Here is a 25,978-nt window from a genome sequence, read left to right on the forward strand (position 1 = left end):
CGCCATTCGTGCTCAGTCTGACTGAAATCATGTTATTAGCCTATTAGACCGCTGTAACACTATCACATTTGTCATGAGGATACATTTTAGCAGTGGCATTTTTATAGGAAACATTTAGTAGACCAACACAAGGGAGGCAAAACAATGTTTGTTATTGGACATTTTGAAGCAAATTTCACAAGCCTAATAATTAAATAGTAAAATATATGCATTCGTCTATTTTGAAAGGAGGCTATATTTAAACCATGTGCTCTTCTTGAAGTTCGTCATTTAAAAGTATTTATTTGCGTTAGTTAAGCTGCATCATGTTCACTACCTCGAGTGAGTCTACTTCCTGATCTTCATCTTTCTCCGAGTCAAACGTATTTGAATGGTGACAACTTGTCACTAAAGGTACAGTACCAAGATGAGGGAGAATCTTATAAGGATCTGGCATTTTGCAAAAGTACCTATCATTTCACTTGTAACAGCAGTGACATTATGCAAACATAATGACAGGAAGTCCAATGTTGAGCCATATGCTCACTGCAAACAAGTGTTAGGTTAAGGTTCTAGCTAACTTCCTGATTTAAAAAATGAAAGCACATTTCCAATCTACATAACTTTATTGATTTTGTTACACTTGCAAACACATTTGACCATTTGTACATGCAGTCGAACACAATCGTAACTGAATATCCACCATCATGTTGACTGTTAAGCCTACTTCCTGAAGTGAACCCTATTAGCACATTATAATACTGCAGCTGTGAATCCATGTAAAAATAAGTGCTAGGTTAACATGAAGTGTTTTGAAGATAGTTTTGGATGATCCCGTCACAGATGGATAATGCCCTCAGTGGAAGTCTTTCTTAATGAAACAAGGCCTTTTATTTTATGGAAAGTATATGAGCCATGAATCCACTATTCCCTCACCTAATAATTAGGAGAAAAGAGCCACGAATCTATCAACAATGTGGTTTGACCTTGTTTCAGGGCAACAAAGTGGAAAAACAGTATGGTGAAGTTGGTCTTCAGCCAGTTTAGCATTTCTCCCACTAAATGGTTAGGATTGGGGAAGCTGATCCTAGATATGTACCTAAACTAAACTTCACCCCAAAGCCGGATAAACAGGCTTGAGGCTTTATCAACGGAAGTGGCAGTTGCTTTTGATTGAATGTCCTGTTCCAATTATACTCGGTGCAAAAGTCTTGTTGGTCATAGACCTACATGTACAGACCATACCGGTTACAAACAGTCCATGAAAACAACCAACTAAGTCCTTTAACCTTTCTTTCAGAAGACATAAGACATACTTTAATGCATAGTTACATTTTAGAATGTATCTACAGTATGAAAACATGGCTGAACAGTATACAAACAGTGAAACAGTGGCTCTCAGGACACCTATCTACCTATCTGAAAGACGGCACCCTACACAGGGAAATTTCCCCAATCACTGCCCTGAGGCATTGGGACCTTTTTTTTGGACCAGAAGAAAGAATGCCTCCTATTCACCCTGCAACACCACTTCCAGCAGCATCTGGTCTCCCATCCAGGAACAACCCTGCTTAGCTTCAGAGGCAAGCCAGCAGTGGGATGCAGAATGGTATGCTTCTGGCAAACGATGTAATGTTACTCAAATGTGTTGTGAAATCCTGGCAAATGTACAATAATGAAAACATGCATATCAGGCACTTTCTTGTGATTCACTGATGAGGAATCGAGAGAGAGATGAATCCATTGTTGGTATTGGTGGCTGGTGTGTTGCAAGTCATTCTCTGATATACAGGGGTGGCGAGAGGCTTTTCGGTGGTTCTCAATGTTGTTTTGGTAGCATTATTGAGGATTGGGCTGTTGTCTGAAAGAAACCAAACACACACTAAATAGTAGCAGAGGTACTAACAAAAACAGTTTAGAAAATATACATATCGCAATCTGTTAGTAAAACAAACTAATACGTTTGTTTTGAGTGTTTGCTTCACGAAGACTGCCATACTGGAATGTCTGTTTAGCACGTCAAATTAGTCACCATCTCACTGACTGAAGTGTCATTGAGGATGAATAACGAAGCGAGGGTAAGCCTAAGGGCTTTTACATTATGGCTCATTGGGTTCAGAGCCAGGTGTCCTGAGGGAAATCACCTTGAACACCAGACCTGGGTTCCCATAGCATTTATTTCTTATCACTTTTGGGACTATTCCATTAGTTATATAAGCAGGATTCACTAGATTCAGAGCTAGACGTCCTAAAATACATCCCCTTTAAATACAGACCAGAAGCCTAACATGGAGGCATCAAGACAGGTCATTTTATCACCCAATAACTGTCCAATGTGGATGCAGGCCAACTCAGCAGTGAGTAACTGTGAATAAGCAGTGAGTAACTCAGTGAGAATGTGCTTACTGAGCATTTGACCTAGTAGAAAGACACTGAACAGCACCAGCTCTCCTACAAACCCATATGATTGCACGTTGCTTGGTAAGAAGGAAAAAAATAAAGCACTTAATTGCCTGAGGATAAATGTTTAATTATACATAATTCTATTTACCCCCCCAGAGAGGAACCTGGGTACATTACAATGGTAAATCTTACCTTCAGAGCCTTTATGGTGTGGGTCCAGTCCTCCTGGGTGCAGATCAGGGGAATAGCAGTGAGCAGGATACTGCTGGCCTTGTTGGCATTCTCCTTCATAGTCTTCAGGACGTTGTCGACGCAGACCTGGTACAGCCAGGAAATACATTTAATGAATACGTTTTGGGATTGAGGTGCTTAACTCGGTAAATTCTAGTCACATTCTGAATATGGAGAAAGATGGCGACTGACAGCCTTAAACACTTGCAAGACCAAAGGAGGTGCCTCACAATGTGAGACGCAAACATTTATAAAATACCGTTGTCAAAACGTTGGGTTATTAATAAAAATGTGAACATTTTCTTCTTGTCAATATCAGGGCTGCTACACCATTTTTTCTCTTTCATTTTAATAAGAGTAATATTATCTCCCGAGTGGCGCAGTGCAAGAAGCTCCACTGCAGTACCTGGTTCGAATCGAAGCTGCATTTGGCCGTCATTGTAAATAATAACTTACTTGTCTCGATAAAGGGTTACATTTTTTATATATATTCAAAGTTTGTTTTTACAGTATAACCAAGGCTGTTCGAAGCAGGCGCTTCATAAAAAATAATTATCTGTGGAAACTGACAACAAAAACGCCCTCCTGAACACACAAATACATTGCTTGTGTAATTACATGCGTTTACTTAATCCATGATATTATCGCCCATTGCTATTGCTGATGAAAATTCACCTCAGTAAACTGACAGTCATCGTGAGAGATCGTCGTGCCACGCCTGGACAGTCACAGAGCCGGTCGGACACGTTAAGACCTGGAGCTACTGTCGACGTTACTTTCACTTTCCTTTCTTACCCGTCTTATTGTCTCCAGGCAACCGCATTCGAACGTCAACTTCATTTTGAACTTGGGCCCAATTTTTATTTTTTTCAACCTAAGCCTCAGTTGAAATATTGTGAGGTACAAAATAAACTCATCTGTGAATTAAAGCTCTTAGCCCAGTTCACACAGACATCCTACACTGTACTGTAGCCTACAGGTTCAGTTTGAGTGCGCAATGAGCATGGTTCAATAGCAGGCATTTATTTCATACTACGTTTTCCATGTGTTTTGAGCCTTCGTGCGTTTTAGGATTTACACCTTGCAGGGTGTAATACGGGGTGCTCTGAAAGCCAGGCCCATCCTCTTTAAACAATGGCAGCTAGCCCGTGGAGTGATTTCTATAGGATAAGACTATAAAATAAGACCATATGAAACACCTGTACTCCTTAAAGCATGGTATAGCTAACAGCTCAAGTAAAAGGGAGTATGAAAATCACTAAAGATAATCTAATGGTCTGTTAAACCCTTGCTTGTTGTGTAATTACCTACCCCTGTCCTTCACTCCATCATCAGTGGTAATGACAATAACTGAAACACAGAGAGTGGTATCAATCTCTGTCAGACAGAGAGTGATGTGTCCATGGAGACTTTGGACACAGCAGCTCCAATGACATCAAGATTATATCCCAAATAGCACCTGGTCACCTATTTAGTGCACTACTTTTGACCAAGCAAGGGCTGCATCAAGCTGTGATACATATAGCTACTTACAGTACAGTAAATAATGATAGAACCCCATTATAATACATACGGCTACAAAGCCATGACTCCACAGGATAAGATAAACATGGTAAACAATCCTTTTCACTATGAACATTTAGATTGGAGCAAAACATGTAAACAATTTGATCTAATCATACATGTATTATTGGCTACATTGAGATAACTACTATGATGAATTCAGAGAAATTGTTCCTACACTCAGTCGACTAGGCTAAATGCCATGCAGCTCCAGACAGCATGCCGTTTATAACAAGACGATACAGTTGGGGTGTGCCACCCAAGATAGTATGTTACCATGGAACTCCTCAAGGGACATTCACTTATACAACCTTTTAATGATTGATACACTACAACATAAGACCACGTTACTTTGTGAAATGTAGCACAGTGACCACAACATGTGACCAGCAAAACACTTTTGTTGTTGTTGTTGTGTGCCCTAATGAACACACCCCTGAACTGAGGGTCTGTTTTGTTGTGATCTCTCAGGCCCTGTGGACAACTGTATACCGGTGACTCAACCTCAGCTGGCAGGACTCACACCGGAGGCTGGCAGGCTCACAGCGAGGGAAGGCGTAGATAGGGCGGAAGGATGTGGCGAGAGGGTGTGCAACAGGAGGGGGAAGGAGGGGGAGGGGTGGCCAGGAGGTCAGCTGCAGGAACTAGGAAGGGGAAGCCGAGCCTCCCCCAGACATAATTTATCAACTGGATAGTGGGTGACAGTCACTCACTCGGAAGCTGTTGTGTGTGTGTGTGTGTGTGTGTGTGTGTGTGTGTGTGCGCGCGCGCATGCATGTGGTACTTCAGAGTGATATAATAATCAGGCGGAAGAATTAGAAACGTAAACAGTTGCCTGTAAAATGCTGACGAGGAGTAAATTTATACCAGACAAAATGTCATTGTGCAATTTCAAATCCCGAAAAATACTATTTGCATTTGTTTTGCTACAGCTTTGTGACAAAGGCATGTGACTATTTAGTCATTAACTTGAGACATTTTGAATTCCTGCTTTGTTTATGTACGAATATAAATGCATTTAAATCAGAATGAGTCGACCTCTAGGTCAGTGTGACAGCTGGAGTACACGTAGAGAGCCGTAAAACGGAACGGTCACTTCAGCCCTCATGTCACAAACGTTTTAGACACACTACCAAACAATGGCTCTCACTGATGGAGAAGTGACTAACTACACACACAGGATATTAAGGAAAAAAGGCTAGTTCTCAAAATTCAGGGAGAAATCGTTCTATGAAAAGTGTTCATGGAATTCATTGACGGTGACCTCTAACCTACATTTGATTTGACTCTAAATACCACGTGAGGGAAAATGTCATGTCACCTTGTCAAGAATGTGGTGGAAAAGTCCGGAGCCCTGAGAAATTGAAAAAATGAAAGCACAGTGTTTTACTGTGGTAAAAATAAAAAGCTCTGACGCATTTCAGTTCTTAGTCACTCATTTTTGCCTAATATTTCAGTTGGAAATGTCCAACTGCCGTGAAAGCGGATGTAAGACATATTACCAAGTAACAAGACAATTGACCACATGCAGTACATGAATGCGTCATCTTAGTGAAACGGGTGCATTTGTATAACAATTTTCCAGATAACCTGTGTTGTGGTGCAACTGAAAATTGAGGACATTCCAAAACATCTCTCCTCGAAACAGTTACAGAACTTCACACACACACGTGGGTAAACGCTTCTTCCTGCGGCCTGGGTAGCTGACTAGCGGTTGCAAGCCACTGTCGGCGTTGGGCGTCAGTGCGTATCCATCCTACTGCGTGTTTGACACTCTCTTCCGGTCTTCCCTGTCCTCTCATACTAACTTTCCTATCAATAAATGTCATGGAATAAAATCTCCACACACTCAGGATCAATGCATACATTTCATTGCATTTTGCACACACTGTATATAGACTTTCTTTTTTTCTACTGTGTCATTGCCTTGTTTATTGTGTTATTGGCTTGTTTATTGTTTACTCCATGTGTAACTCTGTTGTCTGTGTCACACTGCTTTGCTTTATCTTGGCCAGTTCGCAGTTGTAAATGAGAACTTGTTCTCAACTGGCCTACCTGGTTAAATAAAAGGTGAACAAAAAAAAAATAAGGCTAAGATTTCAGTCGCAAGACCTTCATCAGAGCATACAATCAATTAAAAAAATAAGGCTAAGCTTTCAGTCGCAAGACCTTCATCAGAGCATACAATCAATTAAAAAAATAAGGCTAAGCTTTCAGTCGCAAGACCTTCATCAGAGCATACAATCAATTAAAAAAATAAGGCTAAGCTTTCAGTCGCAAGACCTTCATCAGAGCATACAATCAATTAAAAAAATAAGATGGGGAGGGAATTTCCACACAAAACAAAAGAACTCACAGCCTCCTCATGCTCCTTCCAGCAGTCGTAGTCGGTGGCCATGGCGATGCTAGCATAGCAAAGGCCCGCCTCCTTGGCGAGGACCACCTCGGGCACGCTGGTCATGTTAATAACGTCGGCACCCCACTGGCGGAACATCAGGCTCTCGGCACGCGACGAGAAGCGAGGGCCCTCGATGGTGAGCACCGTACCCTGCGGGTGGCACTTCACCCCCAGGCCGCGCGCCACCTCCAGCAGCACCTGGGCATGGGGAGGGAGAGGCGTGACGTCATTTTCTAGGAGAGAGTGGTCAGTGTTTTTGTCAATGCCCATGTTTGTGTGTTTTATGAACACTTAGAAATAAGTAAATATTTGTAACAATGCAAAGCCTCACTATACACCAAAAACAGCAATCAAAAGTTCCAATGCACAGGCTGCTGGTAGCACCTTAAATTGGGAAGGACAGGCTCATAGTAATGGCTGGAACAGAATGAATGGAACAGTATCAAACATCAAACACATAGTTTCCAGGTATTCAATACCATTCCATTTACTCCGTTCCAGCCATTTATGAGCAGTCCTCCCCTCACAAGCATCCTGTGTTCCAATGACATAACATTCACTCACTCCCCAGCAGGCAACACCCACCACTACAACATTGTAGTGGCAGGGGTTGATTTGGAACCAGGCCACAGACACCGGTCAAAGTGCTAGTGGTTGATTTGGAACGGGGCCATGGACACTGACCTCCCTGGTCCGGGTGCAGAAGGGCTCAGCCATGGGGATGTGAGACACGCCTGGAGGACTGGTGGGCCGCCCGTCGTACAGCGTCTGGGCCCTCTTTGTCGTCCTGGGAGGGAGGGAGGGAGGACACACAGGAAATGACAGGTCAGTGACAAGGGTTGGGTTCAACAACTCTGCTACCATGTCTCACTCAGGGGCAAAACAAGAAGAACTCTGCTACCATGTCCATTCAGGGGTCAAAACAAGAAGAACTCTGCTACCATGTCTCACTCAGGGGCAAAACAAGAAGAACTCTGCTACCATGTCTCATTCAGGGGTCAAAACAAGAAGAACTCTGCTACCAGGTCTCACTCAGGGGTCAAAACAAGAAGAACTCTGCTACCATGTCTCACTCAGGGGTCAAAACAAGAAGAACTCTGCTACCATGTCTCACTCAGGGGTCAAAACAAGAAGAACTCTGCTACCATGTCTCACTCAGGGGTCAAAACAAGAAGAACTCTGCTACCATGTCTCACTCAGAGGTCAAAACAAGAAGAACTCTGCTACCATGACTCATTCAGGGGGCAAAACAAGAAAAATGTACCTGCTAGCAGTTATTCTGGTGATAAAAATGAGAACTTGGGAGAATTTCTCTTCCGTTTAACACTTCACTTCCTGTCTGACTTTTTAGTTTCCTCGCAGTGCATAAAATACTTTATCAAATACATTCTAGGATCCTATAAATAGACTACATTCTTACAGGGTAGGCCCAGAGTGACTAAATTCTACGGTAAATGTTGGTATTTTTCTCTCTTTCAAGGTTAGAGTTGTGCAATGTGGCAACAATGGTGTCTGAATGTGAAAGGCATTCATCCTGTCACTGTAGCAAAAAAACTAAGTGTTTCTCATCCACAAGTAGTCATCACAATGACTAATACATGCTGAATGGATCAGGGTCTTTTAATAACAAGCCAGTGCTTTGCAACAACTGGCCCTCACAATACATAAGACAAACAAATCTCCATAGAAACTGAGAATAAAATAAGATATTTCATGGCTGCAGACATTGAAACGAGCCAAACTGTTTAGCAATGTGGACTAAATCTGGGAATTACTGCATGGAATCCCCCAAAACCCTTAAGAGGAGGAGGAGGCGACTCGTTAACCCTTTACACTCGCACCCGTATTACAGATTGAAAATGGCAGATTTGGGCACTGATAAATGCCTAAATTAGATTTGAGTGGCTGTACAAGTAACATGTTATAAAATGACAGAGCTCAGCACTGTATGGGTTTGACTGACACGTTGTCCCCATACCTCCTGCTAATTGGGACACCTTTGCACATGTTTTGTCTTGAGTGAAGGAAATGCTGTAAATAAGAGGACTCAATGTATTTTGAAAGATGAGACGTTGAGGATTATAGTAAATTGAGCGTTGATATCATGTTAGCCATGTTGACAATAGAACAGCTTTTAAATCATGCCCACCTGTCCCAGATGCAATTTATAATGGAGCGTTTTTTGATTGCGTAAACCTTAGTTGTGTGATGGCGGGGATGCAGGGCTGTGTTCCAAACAACTACAAGTGTGCTGCTCTAGTTCCTCAACAGCACAGCTAGAAGAGCTCAAAAAGACTCGTCATAAAGTGCATTGAAATTACATATGAACGGTGTACACTTTGGAAAGGTGTGTGGCCACTTGGAGAAACCAGTTAGTCCGCTCACTTAAACCCATTTTTTTGTCTTGTGTTGCACCTACCCCACATTCTCCAGGAATATTCTTATCATGTTACTGAATGTATCCAGAATATGATCCGATTGTTATTAACAAATGTGGCGAAAAGTACAGTAAATGTAAAATGCACATAACAGTGTAATGTTTGGATTCAGTCTCGTGTCAGGAGAACTGTTGTGTCTTCAACTTGTCTAATATTTTCCCCATGATCTTTGAACTGTTTCATTTCAATTGCTACCATGATTATACATATCATATTTCAAGGGGTGGTGAGGATGGACTGAGCCAGCATTTAACATTTGTCGCCATGCCGACAGGCAGCTGCCCTCCAGATTCCAGAGCTGTGGCGCTGAGTCAGGGTTCCACCCAGGCCACATTCCAGTTCTACATGCCCCTCCCTCACACACTCTCTCTACCCGGTCTCTGCTCAAATGAGCAAGCCCAGAAACCGGCTGCTGTGAGGTGCTACCCCGGGCCCTGAAGCTACCTACCGCCTAAACGATACACTGAGGAAAGGCAAGCTTAGAAAGACAACTCCTTGTCCTCATGTTACTAGGAAATATTTAGACTGTAGGGACACTGACAGGAGGAACACATATTTAGACCGTAGGGACACATATTTAGACCGTACGGACACTGACAGGAGGAACACATATTAAGACTGTACGTACGGACACTGACAGGAGGAACGCATATTAAGACCCTACGGACACTGACAGGAGGAACCCATATTAAGCCTGTACGTACGGACACTGACAGGAGGAACACATTAAGATTGTACGTACGGACACTGACAGGAGGAACACATTAATTTAGACTGTAGTGACACTGACAGGAGGAACACATATTTAGACTGTACGGACACTGACAGGAGGAACACATATTTAGACCGTACGGACACTGACAGGAGGAACACATATTTAGACCGTACGGACACTGACAGGAGGAACACATATTTAGACTGTAGTGACACTGACAGGAGGAACACATATTTAGACTGTAGTGACACTGACAGGAGGAACACATATTTAGACTGTACGGACACTGACAGGAGGAACACATATTTAGACCGTACGGACACTGACAGGAGGAACACATATTTAGACTGTAGTGACACTGACAGGAGGAACACATATTTAGACTGTACGGACACTGACAGGAGGAACACATATTTAGACTGTACGGACACTGACAGGAGGAACACATATTTAGACCGTACGGACACTGACAGGAGGAACACATATTTAGACCGTACGGACACTGACAGGAGGAACACATATTTAGACCGTACGGACACTGACAGGAGGAACACATATTTAGACCGTACGGACACTGACAGGAGGAACACATATTTAGACCGTACGGACACTGACAGGAGGAACACATATTTAGACTGTACGTACGGACACTGACAGGAGGAACCCATATTAAGACTGTACATACGGACACTGACAGGAGGAACACATATTTAGACTGTAGTGACACTGACAGGAGGAACACATATTTAGACTGTACGGACACTGACAGGAGGAACACATATTTAGACTGTATGTACGGACACTGACAGGAGGAACACATATTTAGACTGTAGTGACACTGACAGGAGGAACACATATTTAGACTGTAGTGACACTGACAGGAGGAACACATATTTAGACTGTAGTGACACTGACAGGAGGAACACATATTAAGACTGTACGGACACTGACAGGAGCCAATGAGTCCTTTGGTCACACCAGTAAATGGAGATGATTTCTTACTGAGGCTTGAAGTTACACAACACATACAATGACCCATTTCTGCTTTGGGTGTCACAGTGAGAGCTCAGTGAAGCTCTGCTAACAAGTCTCTCCAGTGTCCACATCATTAACAGAGTAAATCAGCTGTTACAGAGAACATTGTGAAGAACCGGTACATCATAGTCAGAGTGAGTGCACATGAGCCGACTACTAAACGGTGAGGTTGGTTTACCATACAGAGTGACCTTACATTCCAGAAATGCTGAGACAGCATGGCATTCCAGGACCATTCTATACAGGAAATGCATACTAACCCACCCCTCCCCACCCAACTAAAACGGGAGCGTAGAATATTCCATAAATGCCACGATTAAGAAATAACCTACTGTTGGGAGTCTTGTTGACATTGACGAGGAGGAACATTGGCTACTGTTAGTTAAAGCAGAGAGACTATTCCCTCACCACCCAATTAAAACGTGAATGTAGAATATTCCATAAATGCCACGATTGAGAAATAACCTACTGTTGTCAATGTCAACAAGACTCCCGAGGAGGAACATTGGCTACTGTCAGTTAAAGCAGAGAGACTATAATTATGCTATGTATTGTATCGCTCACTCATTGTAGTTTGGAAAATGTACCTCATCTTAGCACTACACATCAGCTGTCAGTACCACATACTGTAATGTGGTGCAACGCTACAGTGGTGAATGAGAGAGAGAACAGAGACCGTCTGAGGCATGGTGAACCGTTAATGCTCTCAGCCAACCGGCGGAGCAGAGACACCCTGGCTAACCTAGACAGGCCAACAGGGTTTGGACCAGGAGCAGAGAAACCCTGGCTAACCTAGACAGGCCAACAGGGTTTGGAACAGGAGCAGAGACACCCTGGCTAACCTAGACAGGCCAACAGGGTTTGGAACAGGAGCAGAGACACCCTGGCTAACCTAGACAGGCCAACAGGGTTTGGAACAGGAGCAGAGAAACCCTGGCTAACCTAGACAGGCCAACAGGGTTTGGACCAGGAGCAGAGAAACCCTGGCTAACCTAGACAGGCCAACAGGGTTTGGACCAGGAGCAGAGAAACCCTGGCTAACCTAGACAGGCCAACAGGGTTTGGACCAGGAGCAGAGAAACCCTGGCTAACCTAGACAGGCCAACATGGTTTGGACCAGGAGCAGAGACACCCTGGCTAACCTAGACAGGCCAACAGGGTTTGGAACAGGAGCAGAGACACCCTGGCTAACCTAGACAGGCCAACAGGGTTTGGAACAGGAGCAGAGAAACCCTGGCTAACCTAGACAGGCCAACAGGGTTTGGACCAGGAGCAGAGAAACCCTGGCTAACCTAGACAGGCCAACAGGGTTTGGAACAGGAGCAGAGACACCCTGGCTAACCTAGACAGGCCAACAGGGTTTGGACCAGGAGCAGAGAAACCCTGGCTAACCTAGACAGGCCAACAGGGTTTGGACCAGGAGCAGAGAAACCCTGGCTAACCTAGACAGGCCAACAGGGTTTGGACCAGGAGCAGAGAAACCCTGGCTAACCTAGACAGGCCAACAGGGTTTGGACCAGGAGCAGAGACACCCTGGCTAACCTAGACAGGCCAACAGGGTTTGGACCAGGAGCAGAGACACCCTGGCTAACCTAGACAGGCCAACAGGGTTTGGAACAGGAGCAGAGAAACCCTGGCTAACCTAGACAGGCCAACAGGGTTTGGAACAGGAGCAGAGAAACCCTGGCTAACCTAGACAGGCCAACAGGGTTTGGAACAGGAGCAGAGACACCCTGGCTAACCTAGACAGGCCAACAGGGTTTGGAACAGGAGCAGGGGGCAAAACCCTAACTCACTGACAGGTAATCAACAGGGTTTCCAGAAATATGCTGAGGGTCACCTGGCTAACCTAGACAAGACCAACAGGGTTTGGAACATGTTAGTTCAGACACACCCTGGCTAACCAGAGACTGGCCAACAGGGTTTGGAACAGGAGCAGAGACAACCTGGCTAATTGGAGGTGATGGCCAACAGTTTTTGGAACAGGACAGAGGACCCTGGTCTAACCAGGTGTCAGGCACAGAGGAGGGTTTGGAACAGGCACAGAGGACCCTGGCTAACCAATGTCAGGCCACAGAGGTTTGGAATGTGCAGAGAAATGTCAGGCACAGAGGATGTGGAGTCAATGTCAGGAACAGAGGTCCAAAACCATGTGGAGTCAATGTCAGGTGTCAGGCACAGAGGATGTGGAGTCAATGTCAGGTGTCAGGCACAGAGGATGTGGAGTCAATGTCAGATGTCAGGCACAGAGGACTGGAGTCAATGTCAGGTGTCAGGCACAGAGGATGTGGAGTCAATGTCAGGTGTCAGGCACAGAGGATGTGGAGTCAATGTCAGATGTCAGGCACAGAGGATGTGGAGTCAATGTCAGGTGTCAGGCACAGAGGATGTGGAGTCAATGTCAGGTGTCAGGCACAGAGGATGTGGAGTCAATGTCAGGTGTCAGGCACAGAGGATGTGGAGTCAATGTCAGGTGTCAGGCACAGAGGATGTGGAGTCAATGTCAGGCACAGAGGATGTGGAGTCAATGTCAGGCACAGAGGATGTGGAGTCAATGTCAGGTGTCAGGCACAGAGGATGTGGAGTCAATGTCAGGCACAGAGGATGTGGAGTCAATGTCAGGTGTCAGGCACAGAGGATGTGGAGTCAATGTCAGGTGTCAGGCACAGAGGATGTGGAGTCAATGTCAGGTGTCAGGCACAGAGGATGTGGAGTCAATGTCAGGCACAGAGGATGTGGAGTCAATGTCAGATGTCAGGCACAGAGGATGTGGAATCAATGTCAGGTGTCAGGCACAGAGGATGTGGAGTCAATGTCAGGTGTCAGGCACAGAGGATGTGGAGTCAAGGTGTCAGGCACAGAGGATGTGGAGTCAATGTCAGGTGTCAGGCACAGAGGATGTGGAGTCATGTCAGGTGTCAGGCACAGAGGATGTGGAGACAATGTCAGATGTCAGGCACAGAGGATGTGGAGTCAATGTCAGGTACAGAGGATGTGGAGTCAATGTCAGGTGTCAGGCACAGAGGATGTGGAGTCAATGTCAGGTGTCAGGCACAGAGGATGTGGAGTCAATGTCAGGTGTCAGGCACAGAGGATGTGGAGACAATGTCAGGCACAGAGGATGTGGAGTCAATGTCAGGTACAGAGGATGTGGAGTCAATGTCAGGTGTCAGGCACAGAGGATGTGGAGTCATTGTCAGGTGTCAGGCACAGAGGATGTGGAGACAATGTCAGGTGTCAGGCACAGAGGATGTGGAGTCAATGTCAGGTGTCAGGCACAGAGGATGTGGAGACAATGTCAGGTGTCAGGCACAGAGGATGTGGAGTCAATGTCAGGCACAGAGGATGTGGAGTCAATGTCAGGTGTCAGGCACAGAGGATGTGGAGTCAATGTCAGGTGTCAGGCACAGAGGATGTGGAGACAATGTCAGGTGTCAGGCACAGAGGATGTGGAGTCAATGTCAGGTGTCAGGTACAGAGGATGTGGAGTCAATGTCAGGCACAGAGGATGTGGAGTCAATGTCAGGTGTCAGGCACAGAGGATGTGGAGTCAATGTCAGGTGTCAGGCACAGAGGATGTGGAGTCAATGTCAGGTGTCAGGCACAGAGGATGTGGAGTCAATGTCAGGCACAGAGGATGTGGAGTCAATGTCAGATGTCAGGCACAGAGGATGTGGAGTCAATGTCAGGTGTCAGGCACAGAGGATGTGGAGTCAATGTCAGATGTCAGGCACAGAGGATGTGGAATCAATGTCAGGTGTCAGGCACAGAGGATGTGGAGTCAATGTCAGGCACAGAGGATGTGGAGTCAATGTCAGATGTCAGGCACAGAGGATGTGGAGTCAATGTCAGTGTCAGGCACAGAGGATGTGGAGTCAATGTCAGGTGTCAGGCACAGAGGATGTGGAGTCAATGTCAGGTACAGAGGATGTGGAATCAGATGTCAGGCACAGAGGATGTGGAGACAATGTCAGGTGTCAGGCACAGAGGATGTGGAAGTCAATGTCAGGTTCAGAGGATGTGGTGTCAGGCACAGAGGATGTGGAGTCAATGTCAGATGTCAGTCACAGAGGATGTGGAGTCAATGTCAGATGTCAGGCACAGAGGATGTGGAGTCAATGTCAGGTGTCAGGCACAGAGGATGTGGAGTCAATGTCAGGTGTCAGGCACAGAGGATGTGGAGTCAATGTCAGGCACAGAGGATGTGGAGTCAATGTCAGGTACAGAGGATGTGGAGACAATGTCAGGTGTCAGGCACAGAGGATGTGGAGTCAATGTCAGGCACAGAGGATGTGGAGTCAATGTCAGGCACAGAGGATGTGGAGTCAATGTCAGGTGTCAGGCACAGAGGATGTGGAGTCAATGTCAGGTGTCAGGCACAGAGGATGTGGAGACAATGTCAGGTACAGAGGATGTGGAGACAATGTCAGGTGTCAGGCACAGAGGATGTGGAGTCAATGTCAGGTGTCAGGCACAGAGGATGTGGAGTCAATGTCAGGTGTCAGGCACAGAGGATGTGGAGTCAATGTCAGGTGTCAGGCACAGAGGATGTGGAGTCAATGTCAGGTGTCAGGCACAGAGGATGTGGAATCAATGTCAGGCACAGAGGATGTGGAGTCAATGTCAGATGTCAGGCACAGAGGATGTGGAGTCAATGTCAGGTGTCAGGCACAGAGGATGTGGAGTCAATGTCAGATGTCAGGCACAGAGGATGTGGAGTCAATGTCAGGTGTCAGGCACAGAGGATGTGGAGTCAATGTCAGGTGTCAGGCACAGAGGATGTGGAGTCAATGTCAGGTGTCAGGCACAGAGGATGTGGAGTCAATGTCAGGTGTCAGGCACAGAGGATGTGGAGTCAATGTCAGGTGTCAGGCACAGAGGATGTGGAGTCAATGTCAGGTGTCAGGCACAGAGGATGTGGAGTCAATGTCAGGTGTCAGGCACAGAGGATGTGGAGTCAATGTCAGGCACAGAGGATGTGGAGTCAATGTCAGGTGTCAGGCACAGAGGATGTGGAGTCAATGTCAGGTGTCAGGCACAGAGGATGTGGAGTCAATGTCAGGTGTCAGGCACAGAGGATGTGGAGTCAATGTCAGGCACAGAGGATGTGGAGTCAATGTCAGATGTCAGGCACAGAGGATGTGGAATCAATGTCAGGTACAGAGGATGTGGAGACAATGTCAGGTGTCAGGCACAGAGGATGTGGAGTCAATGTCAGGTACAGAGGATGTGGAATCAATGTCAGGTACAGAGGATGTGGAGTCAATGTCAGGTGTCAGGCACAGAGGATGTGGAATCAATGTCAGGTTCAGAGGATGTGGAATCAATGTCAGGTCAGGCACAGAGGATGTGGAGTCAATGTCAGATGTCAGGCACAGAGGATGTGGAGTCAATGTCAGGTGTCAGGCACAGAGGATGTGGAGTCAATGTCAGGTACAGAGGATGTGGAGTCAATGTCAGGTGTCAGGCACAGAGGATGTGGAGTCAATGTCAGGTACAGAGGATGTGGAGTCAATGTCAGGTGTCAGGCACAGAGGATGTGGAGTCAATGTCAGGTACAGAGGATGTGGAGTCAATGTCAGGTGTCAGGCACAGAGGATGTGGAGTCAATGTCAGGCACAGAGGATGTGGAGACAATGTCAGGTGTCAGGCACAGAGGATGTGGAGACAATGTCAGGTGTCAGGCACAGAGGATGTGGAGTCAATGTCAGGTGTCAGGCACAGAGGATGTGGAGTCAATGTCAGGTGTCAGGCACAGAGGATGTGGAGTCAATGTCAGGTGTCAGGCACAGAGGATGTGGAGTCAATGTCAGGTGTCAAGCACAGAGGATGTGGAGACAATGTCAGGTGTCAGGCACAGAGGATGTGGAGTCATGTCAGGTGTCAGGCACAGAGGATGTGGAGAGACAATGTCAGGTGTCAGGCACAGAGGATGTGGAGACAATGTCAGGCACAGAGGATGTGGAGTCAATGTCAGGTGTCAGGCACAGAGGATGTGGAGTCAATGTCAGGCACAGAGGATGTGGAGTCAATGTCAGGTACAGAGGATGTGGAGTCAATGTCAGGTGTCAGGCACAGAGGATGTGGAGTCAATGTCAGGTGTCAGGTACAGAGGATGTGGAGTCAATGTCAGGTGTCAGGTACAGAGGATGTGGAGTCAATGTCAGGTGTCAGGCACAGAGGATGTGGAGTCAATGTCAGGCACAGAGGATGTGGAGTCAATGTCAGGTGTCAGGCACAGAGGATGTGGAGTCAATGTCAGGTGTCAGGTACAGAGGATGTGGAGTCAATGTCAGGTGTCAGGTACAGAGGATGTGGAGTCAATGTCAGGCACAGAGGATGTGGAGTCAATGTCAGGTACAGAGGATGTGGAGTCATTGTCAGGTGTCAATCCCGAGGGAGGGGTGCAGAAATGATCCGTTACTTCTCATTCAAGGCACTACGTTTTGACTTACTGGACAACGGAGAGCGCTTGGAGACAAAGCTGTTTGTGTGCACTGCACTCTCAAATCAACAAGACTGCCCCATGAACACATTCTCAATTTACGGTCCATTGCATAGAATTCTACTGACAATTCAATTCAATGCAGCAAAGCACCCTCAGGACAATGAGAGGAGTTATGTTCCACTCTGATAGAATAATGGGTAGAGTTGTGTGTGGTAACTTGGAATCTAGAGATGGGGGGGTAAAATAGGTGAGCATGCATTATTTCTTACATTTATTCAGTATTTCTTTGCTAAGGCAAACACATTGGATAATCGTCCTAAAAATACCATCCAATCAAAACAATGAATGCTTGTGCACCAGAATGAATAGTCTAGTCTATTACTAGTAGAGAAAATGGGACACCAAACAACTTGAAATTCAGCATGTTTTATCAGTGCTACAACTGATGGCCATCACATGTGTTTAGGGCAGCAACATTTCCAGATAAGAGTTCTGAAATCGTGGTTGGAGCTTCCCTTGAACCAGGAGGGAACAAGCACAGAGGGAACAAGCACAGAGGGAACAAGCACAGAGGGAACAAGCACAGAGGGAACAAGCACAGAGGAAACAAGCACAGAGGAAACAAGCACAGAGGGAACAAGCACAGAGGGAACAAGCACAGAGGGAACAAGCACAGAGGGAACAAGCACAGAGGGAACAAGCACAGAGGGAACAAGCACAGAGGGAACAAGCGCAGAGGGAACAAGCGCAGAGGGAACAAGCGCAGAGGGAACAAGCGCAGAGGGAACAAGCGCAGAGGGAACAAGCGCAGAGGGAACAAGCGCAGAGGGAACAAGCGCAGAGGGAACAAGCACAGAGGGAACAAGCACAGAGGGAACAAGCACAGAGGAAATTTTTCAACTGGGAATCATCCCACAGAGATATCTGACAAACTTACTGAGAACGTGCTGCGTCTAATTTCTGTTTCATTATTAATGAAAGTGAGAACGGCCAGAGAGGAGACACTTGTGAATGGTGTGTTGATTCCTAGGTGTGGTGCAGGACTACGTACGTACAGTAACAAGATGCTGCTTCGCTGACTGTTGGGACCCTGCTGTTGCCTCTCTGGGCCTAGAGCTGAAATTATATCATATCTGGCCACAGTTTACTAAACTATGCTGCTCAACTGAAGGCCGTCCAGAGGTCTATCCTAACCGTGGGAAACATGACTCACGCTGAAGGATTAAAACGACCTGTTACTGAAATGTATTCCCATAGACTGACACAAAGGTGATAACATTCAAAACTGAACAGTCATAATGGTTTTACTGCCCGTGATTCCCTCACTGCATCCTTATTCAAATGAGATCAATTTGTGATGCAACCTTCCACCTAGGCCTATTTCTCTCTAGTTCCTCGCTTTCACTGAAAACACAGTCGAACCTTATAAACAGCTTACGACATGGAGGATAGACCCACTGAACATTCGGTATGTCACAATTCACACCCTAAGCACATTCCACAACGCTTCAGGTAATACAAGCACTTCCTACAAAAAGGTATCAAACAGCCAGTCAACAGAACAACCTCATCTCAGTTCATTCAAAACCTCACTGTCCTCCTCCTTCACAAGAAACTAGCAAACCACATATTGAACAAAAAGAAACAGAAACCCCCGTTTCAAACCAGCAGCCCGTAAAACCCTATAAGTCCTGTCAGTTCTATAAAAACATAAAAAGTGTTGGTTTCCTCTCAGGACGCAGCTCTAGCCACAACTTGACACACGTGGCAGCTGTACTCCGCCAAGTCCCGGGCCCTCAGTGCAGAGTCCGTTTCAGAGCATCGACTATCCACCAATCATGACACACAATCTCGTTCCTTCTCTTATTGGTTCTTTTAGGGAATGAGGAAATGAGACAGATGAACGGTGGCTGGCCGTGGGATGATAGTTGAGTCGTTGACTATCAGAAATACCAGTCAGAGAACGTGGCCTTCAGAGATGAGTAATGTGAGTCTGTTTCTGTTTGACACCAAGGCCTTTGTTGTTGCCTTGCCCCAGGTTGGAATACTGTACACACACTCAGCATCAGTCACTGTTTGGAAGGGAAAAGAATGGACAACTTGCAAGTTCTTTTAAATGTTATCAGTTGAGATAGATGTCGCACTGTCTGAACTTAAACAGGAGAAAGATGGTTGAGAGATGAAGAAATCCTTGTCTGAGCCATACCAGACCATTTCAGAGATAGTGACTTGGGAATAATTCTTCAAATAACTGAGATTCTCTCTTGATGACTTGTCATTCCGACTGTAATTCTACCCCCATGGCTTTACAAACATTCTGTTTTGCCATGACACATGTACCGTTCTATTTATACTCCATCAGGTATGTAGAAACCTAAACAATATCTACACTTTTAATTGATAGCATTTACAGATAGGCTGCGTTTGACTTTTACTCCATATCTATACTGAACAAAAATATAAACGCAACATGCAACAATTTCAAAGATTTTACTGAGTTACAGTTCATATAAGGGAATCAGTCAATTGAAATAAATGCTTTAGGCCTTAATCTATGGGTTTCACATGACTGGGCAGGGTGTAGGCCCAGCCGCTGGGGAGCCAGGCCCAGCCGCTGGGGAGCCAGGCCCAGCCGCTGGGGAGCCAGGCCCAGCCGCTGGGGAGCCAGGCCCAGCCGCTGGGGAGCCAGGCCCAGCCGCTGGGGAGCCAGGCCCAGCCGCTGGGGAGCCAGGCCCAGCCGCTGGGGAGCCAGGCCCAGCCGCTGGGGAGCCAGGCCCAGCCGCTGGGGAGCCAGGCCCAGCCGCTGGGGAGCCAGGCCCAGCCGCTGGGGAGCCAGGCCCAGCCGCTGGGGAGCCAGGCCCAGCCGCTGGGGAGCCAGGCCCACCCGCTGGGGAGCCAGGCCCACCCGCTGGGGAGCCAGGCCCACCCGCTGGGGAGCCAGGCCCACCCGCTGGGGAGCCAGGCCCACCCGCTGGGGAGCCAGGCCCACCCGCTGGGGAGCCAGGCCCACCCGCTGGGGAGCCAGGCCCAGCCGCTGGGGAGCCAGGCCCACCCGCTGGGGAGCCAGGCCCACCCGCTGGGGAGCCAGACCCACCCGCTGGGGAGCCAGGCCCAGCCTGGGCTAGCGTGGTAAAATGTGGTCTGCATTTGTGAGGCCGGTTGGACGTACTGCCAAATTCTCTAAAACGAAGTTGGAGGCAGCTTATGGTAGAGAAATTACCATTCGATTCTCTGGCAACAGCACCAGTGGACATTCCTGCAATTATCTTTGGCTAAGGAGAACGGGGATGTAACCAAATTTGTGGACAAAATCTGAGAGGAATACGTTTTTGTTGCGTAGGGACAATGAGTTTTTTTTATTTCAGCCCATGAAACCAACACTTTATATGTTGCGTTTGTATTTTTGTTCAGTGTACATAACAGTACATATACCAGGGAAGCATTGGATTTGGACTCACTCAATAGACAACAACAACTGAACTAACCACTGGCAACCACCATGTCCAAAAGACTGCTTTCATTCTCATTTCAAGCCTGGATTCAACCTTCTGTGAGTCCTGGACTCCAGGCCTAGGAAACTGGCCCTCACCTGTCTATAAACTGGTCGATGATGACGATGTCTCCTGGTTGGATCTCTTCCCGGAGGGAACCACAGGCCGTGGTGACCAGGAGATGTGTGCAGCCCTCCTCTCGCAACGCCCAGATGTTAGCCTGGTAGTTGACGTCAGTTGGCATGATGGTGTGCTGTCTCCCATGCCTAGGGACCAGTATAATGTGGAGTGTGAATAGTTCAGTGTTTACCAAAGGCTGAAAACGAATCTCTAATTTGACTCCTATAGCACCTAATCCACTAGAAACTTCTGTATCTCTGAAAGGATTTGTATGTGTAGGCTAAGCAATACGTTTACAAACTCCACTTCTAAAAAGGGCAAGTGTTTTTAAAAAACACATACAAAATCATTCTAAGTATACCTACCTGATTATTAGACATCTACATAAGTTAGCTAGAGGGCCAGTGGTGGATTTGGTATTGGGGGAATGTTTAGCCTGTAGGGTGTTGGAGAAGAGAGATCAGGTCTAATAAGTTTTAAAATTGCAACACACAGCCACTAGATGGCACAAATTCATAAGAAACAGAGGTGGAGTTCATCTGGTTCAGTACTCCTAGGATCTCTCCACGGGTGAATCTCAATATGCATACTCCTCGTTTCCTCTCTCCTCGCCTCATCCTCCTCCAATGGGTTTTGAGAAGGAGGTGAGGAGAGAGGACACAAAGAGAATGCAATTGAGATTCTCCAATTCATTCCACTGCTTACCTTGCAAGGAGCACACATTCAACATTTTTGATCTTCCCCATTATAAGGGCATCTGAAGGCTGGTTGGGTTGTCGGGGGGGAAAAGAGAAGAGATGTTATTAGGTAGAATCTAAGGCACAGTTTTCAGTTGGTAAAAAAAGATTGGCATTACACTGGAACGCTGAGATTGGTGTTGCCTAATAAACCAGACTGTTATACCAATTATTGGTATCCATCTCATTTTCAAAATGTTGCTATGGACACAGCCAAACAACGGAAGTGATGGATTCGACTTCTGCTTTACTTCCCTACAGCAGCACGCCGGTGGCAAACTTGACAGACTAAATTATTTTAAGGAGTCAATTTATAGGTGTATAAAAGTCAAGTAAATAATTCTAAGTTTAAAGATGCACTACGCGGAAATCACACTGCCCTTTCCTGGTTCTAATAATTTGCCTAATTTTAGTTTGTGGCAAAACAAGCAATGTATAGTGTAGAGAATCATTGTAGCATCTAAACCCCTGTGAAATAGATTTTCCATAATCCTACCAGTTATCTGTGCGGTTGGTCCTTCAGCTGGTCAAAATGTTATACCTGGCTACTGCCGTTGAAATTTCGATCCCCTGGCACATGCAAAAAACCATGTAAACACCTGCAAGGCTTTGGTTAACATACATGCATCACATGCATGAGCAAACATCTTGATTGTCACACATGCTCTGAGACCCCTGTTTTGAAGTCTGTTTAAGAATACTTTCCAGTGGATATTTTGTCAAAAAGTTTGACCAGCTGAAGGACCAAATCAAAAATCATTTTATTCAACAATCGTGAGACAAGGGCCATTTTGCTTTATGTCAATGTGCGTGGCTATGTAGCTCTGGAAAACCCTTCTCGGTTACATTTGTCCACATTTGGCTCCATGTGAACTACAGTCGCTGTGTTTTAACGTTTAGAAAAGTCAATAAACATCACTTTCAAACTGGTTTTCGAAACCTATCCCGATATTCCCCTTATCTTTCATAACACAAAGAAAAATCAGTTTTGCACAGGACCAACACTAGAGGTCGACCGATTATTTAGGGCCGATTTCAAGTTTTCATAACAATACCATCGCTCAGTCAGACTGCTCTATCAAATCATAGACTTAGTTATAACAGAATAACATCGGCGTTGAAAAATCATAATTGGTCGACCTCTAATCAACACACTGTGTGCGTCTCCAGTTGACAAACTACACTTCCTTAACAGTTAGGCTTACACACACTAGATAGCCAATGACTTATGTGTAATGACTCAGTTCCATTACACATAAGAATAATTGGACAAAGGCGTCGTCTGTAGAGGGGAGTGTTGTTAAGAGCCACTACGCTCGGTCTGAAAATGAACACGCATCGCTTGCGGTATGGTTTTGGAAGCATAAAACAAAAGGTTAAATTGATACACAACTTTATAGGGTTCCCACACAGCCATATTTCCATGTTTACTGAAAACAGACAGAAGAAAGAGTGGACTACCTGTGCTAATTAACTATTGGTGTCTCCAAACACCTGTGTGTAAACGGAAGACAGACACCCAGACACCACAAATGTGTTGTCACTGAAAAATACTGTCTGCTGCAACTGTGTTAAAACAGTAAGTGTATATTTTCTTGTGACATGCAAATAGAGGATTTATGTTTCTAGAACCATACCACAATTGAGCCTCCCGAGTGGCACAGCAATCTGAGACTCGGGAGGCTCAATGCGGTACGGTTACAGGAACATAAATCCCTCTGCATTCATATCACATCCAATTATTTCACAAATGGAAAATATGTACTTACTGTAGACTGTTTTAACCGCCACGACAGCCTGGGGTTCAAACCCAGCCAGCTGTAGGACGGCACACAGTTGGCCCAGCGCCGTCCGGGTTAGGGAAGGGTTTGGCCGGGGGGCTTTCCTTGGTTCACATTTAGATGGCGCATTTAGCGGTTTTTGCTTCCAGAGCTAATTTGCCCTTTAAACAGAACATGTATGTCAGGGACCGTTGATCTACTTCTTTAGCAGATGGCCACGGGTCCGGAACATAACCGCGGCAGGTAGCCTAGCAGTTAAGAGCGTTGGACCAGTAACCGAAAGGTTGTTGTTTGAAATCCCAAGCCAGCAAGGTTGAAAGATCTGCCGTTCTGCCCTTGAGCAAGGCAGTTAACCCCAAACAGCTAATTTCCCTGGGCGCCAATGAAGTGGACGTCTGATTCAGAGAGGTTGGGTTAAATGAGAAAGACATTTCGGTTGAATGCATTCAGTTGTGCAACTGACTAGGCATCTTCTTTCCCTTTAAGTACAAATCATTTGTAAACTGCAAATTGACCGCAAGAAGCCCGAAAAATATATATTTGATTACAACATAATTTCAAAACTTTTTTGTTGTTGCTCAGAGCCAAACATTACACCCGAGGGCTAAATTCAGCCTGCCAGTTGGGGAAACCTGACACAAAGTCCTTGGCCTATGGAGTAATGTTAGGCTCCCTTCGTCCAATATTATGTTAGTAATGGCTGTGCTGTACACAATGGAAAGCATTGCCACATTCAGGACTAAGATTGGTGGCACTTGTCATTTTAAAGCTGCAATATGTCATTTTTGTGGTACCCAACCAAATTCACATATAAATGGATCCGTCATTCTCATTGAAAGCAAGTCTAAGAAGCGGTACATCTGTTCTGTGTGTGTATACCAGTTTCAAAACAGCTGAAAATAAAATATTTTTGGTTATGGAAAATATATTTCACAGCGGTTTGGATGGTACAATGATTCTCAACACTATACATGCTAGTTGTCACACTGAAATTAGGAGAACTATTTGAATTTTAGCATCCAGAAAATGGCGGAGATGTCGATATCGTGCATCACTCAAAGGTGCACATGATTGTTTGTTCATAGCAGAGACAGCCTGCCTACCACATAGAATATGTAGAATTTGAACTTACCTTTCCATAAGGTGTGTCTACATATTTCTCAGTCCTTCCCTCCAATATGTCTGGGTCATCAAGGCCAGAGCCTCCAATGATTCCAATCTGGCAAGAATATACATGTCATTAGTCACACTCTTGACCTGTCACATAAATTAATAGCTAGGTAGGTGCATCGAAGTGGAGTAATGTCAATGACCATTCCACAGTAGCTATCTATGGTGAAATACGTGATAGTTTGACAGCTAGCGGATGCCTACTAGCATTATGTTAGTTAGCTACTAGTGAACTGACTAGTTCTGCAAGCTGTAAAGTTTATACTTGAGACATTTGAGTTTAACGTTGTCCGTGTAGCTATAGCTAGCTAGCGAACTAGCTATATCCTGGTTAGCTAATACTAGTATAATGTGACACGTGTGTCGATGTAGAATTGTAACATTCTAGCTAGTGCATAATGCATTGGTCAGTTTGTCACGAGAAGTCAAACCTTTTAACAAGATAACGTTATTACCTTAATTTGCATGCTTGCTGACATATCTTCTCTGATAAAAAAAACGTATCTGAGATTAGCTGGCTAAATGACTATATCTTGCAACTGCTGCCTTCACTTCCTCCTATGTCATACGATGACTTGTACAGGACGTGGACTCTCGTCTCAGAACAATACTCTCACTCAAACAATGTCGGGAAACTTTTAGAGGCGAATTTGTTATGGATTGTAGACTTTGAGATTCATTATAATGAATCCATAAAACAAACTTTATTTGTACCATTGGGGCAATTGTTAAGTTAACGCCAATTATTTATATAAACACTAGATGACTGTGAGGGGGCGCTGTGTTGAAACCATCCGCACTCCCCCACGGTTGTAAAAACATATATTTTGGAAGCACAGAAATGGATTCATTATGTGGAAGGGAAAGCGGGATACATAGTCGGTTAGACAACTGAACGCATTCAACTGACTTTAACCCAACCCCTCTAAATCAGAGAGGTGCGGGGTGCATTAATCAACATTTACGTCATCCGCGCACGGGGAACAGTGGTTTAACTATTAATGCCTACATTACTTTTTTATATTACAGACACCTTATATTATGTGAGTTAAACATACAAATAAAACATGACAAAATATATAAAAACATTTTCCTTAAAGTATATATTTTTTTAGATTGCTAATGCCCCCACTACAACAACAAACTTATTAAATAGGTGTAATTTTGTCCATGAAACATTTATTTGAAATACTGTAGAATTCCATGAATTGCTATGGAGGGCTGCTCCTACCAGTGAGAGCCAATATGGCCAAACGTTGGCTTCAAAGCCTCTCAATGTCCAATACATGGCATTCGCAATCCAGAGTTTATACACATAATTGGTTAACACTCACATGGCAGCTGGGACAGATGGAATACCAGGGTGCATTTTCAGAGCATGCTCAGACCAGCTGGCATGTTTCAAGCGGACCACCATTGTCCCTGCTCCTGAGAGCTCAAAGGCAGCCTTCGTAAACAACTATCATCCT

At 45.4% G+C, this 25,978-nt stretch overlaps 1 protein-coding gene and 2 long non-coding RNA genes across 6 annotated transcripts; 1 reads left to right on the forward strand and 2 right to left on the reverse strand.

Annotated features, from left to right (window-relative positions):
• Nucleotides 1–586: 586 nt before the first annotated feature.
• Nucleotides 587–25,301, reverse strand: LOC118370524 (S-methyl-5'-thioadenosine phosphorylase). Of its 2 annotated transcripts, XM_052503947.1 has the most exons (9): nucleotides 24,965–25,276; nucleotides 24,472–24,558; nucleotides 21,527–21,585; nucleotides 21,187–21,257; nucleotides 20,800–20,967; nucleotides 7,259–7,361; nucleotides 6,533–6,772; nucleotides 2,575–2,700; nucleotides 587–1,840 (listed from the first exon to the last, which is right to left on the reverse strand). In XM_052503947.1, the coding sequence occupies exons 3-9, from the start codon at nucleotides 21,542–21,544 to the stop codon at nucleotides 1,799–1,801; spliced, it is 768 nt and encodes a 255-aa protein (XP_052359907.1). In that variant the 5' UTR covers nucleotides 21,545–21,585; nucleotides 24,472–24,558; nucleotides 24,965–25,276; the 3' UTR covers nucleotides 587–1,798. The 2 variants fall into 2 exon arrangements, with proteins under 2 accessions (XP_052359907.1, XP_052359906.1); XM_052503946.1 differs by lacking the exon at nucleotides 21,187–21,257 and having other exon boundaries at nucleotides 24,965–25,301.
• LOC127920159 (uncharacterized) lies at nucleotides 11,069–12,533 on the reverse strand. Of its 3 annotated transcripts, none has more exons than XR_008105270.1 (4): nucleotides 12,455–12,533; nucleotides 12,055–12,104; nucleotides 11,905–12,004; nucleotides 11,069–11,704 (listed from the first exon to the last, which is right to left on the reverse strand). It is a non-coding gene; the product is annotated as an uncharacterized LOC127920159 (long non-coding RNA). The 3 variants fall into 3 exon arrangements; XR_008105271.1 differs by having other exon boundaries at nucleotides 12,305–12,458; XR_008105272.1 differs by lacking the exon at nucleotides 11,069–11,704 and having other exon boundaries at nucleotides 11,886–12,004.
• On the forward strand, nucleotides 13,709–17,025 carry LOC127920158 (uncharacterized). The gene is made up of 6 exons (XR_008105269.1): nucleotides 13,709–13,806; nucleotides 13,963–14,064; nucleotides 14,126–14,234; nucleotides 14,983–15,009; nucleotides 16,679–16,800; nucleotides 16,964–17,025. It is a non-coding gene; the product is annotated as an uncharacterized LOC127920158 (long non-coding RNA).
• Nucleotides 25,302–25,978: the final 677 nt, after the last annotated feature.

Source organism: Oncorhynchus keta, unplaced genomic scaffold (genome assembly GCF_023373465.1).
Source record: "Oncorhynchus keta strain PuntledgeMale-10-30-2019 unplaced genomic scaffold, Oket_V2 Un_contig_18517_pilon_pilon, whole genome shotgun sequence".
Taxonomy (NCBI): Eukaryota; Metazoa; Chordata; class Actinopteri; order Salmoniformes; family Salmonidae; genus Oncorhynchus; species Oncorhynchus keta.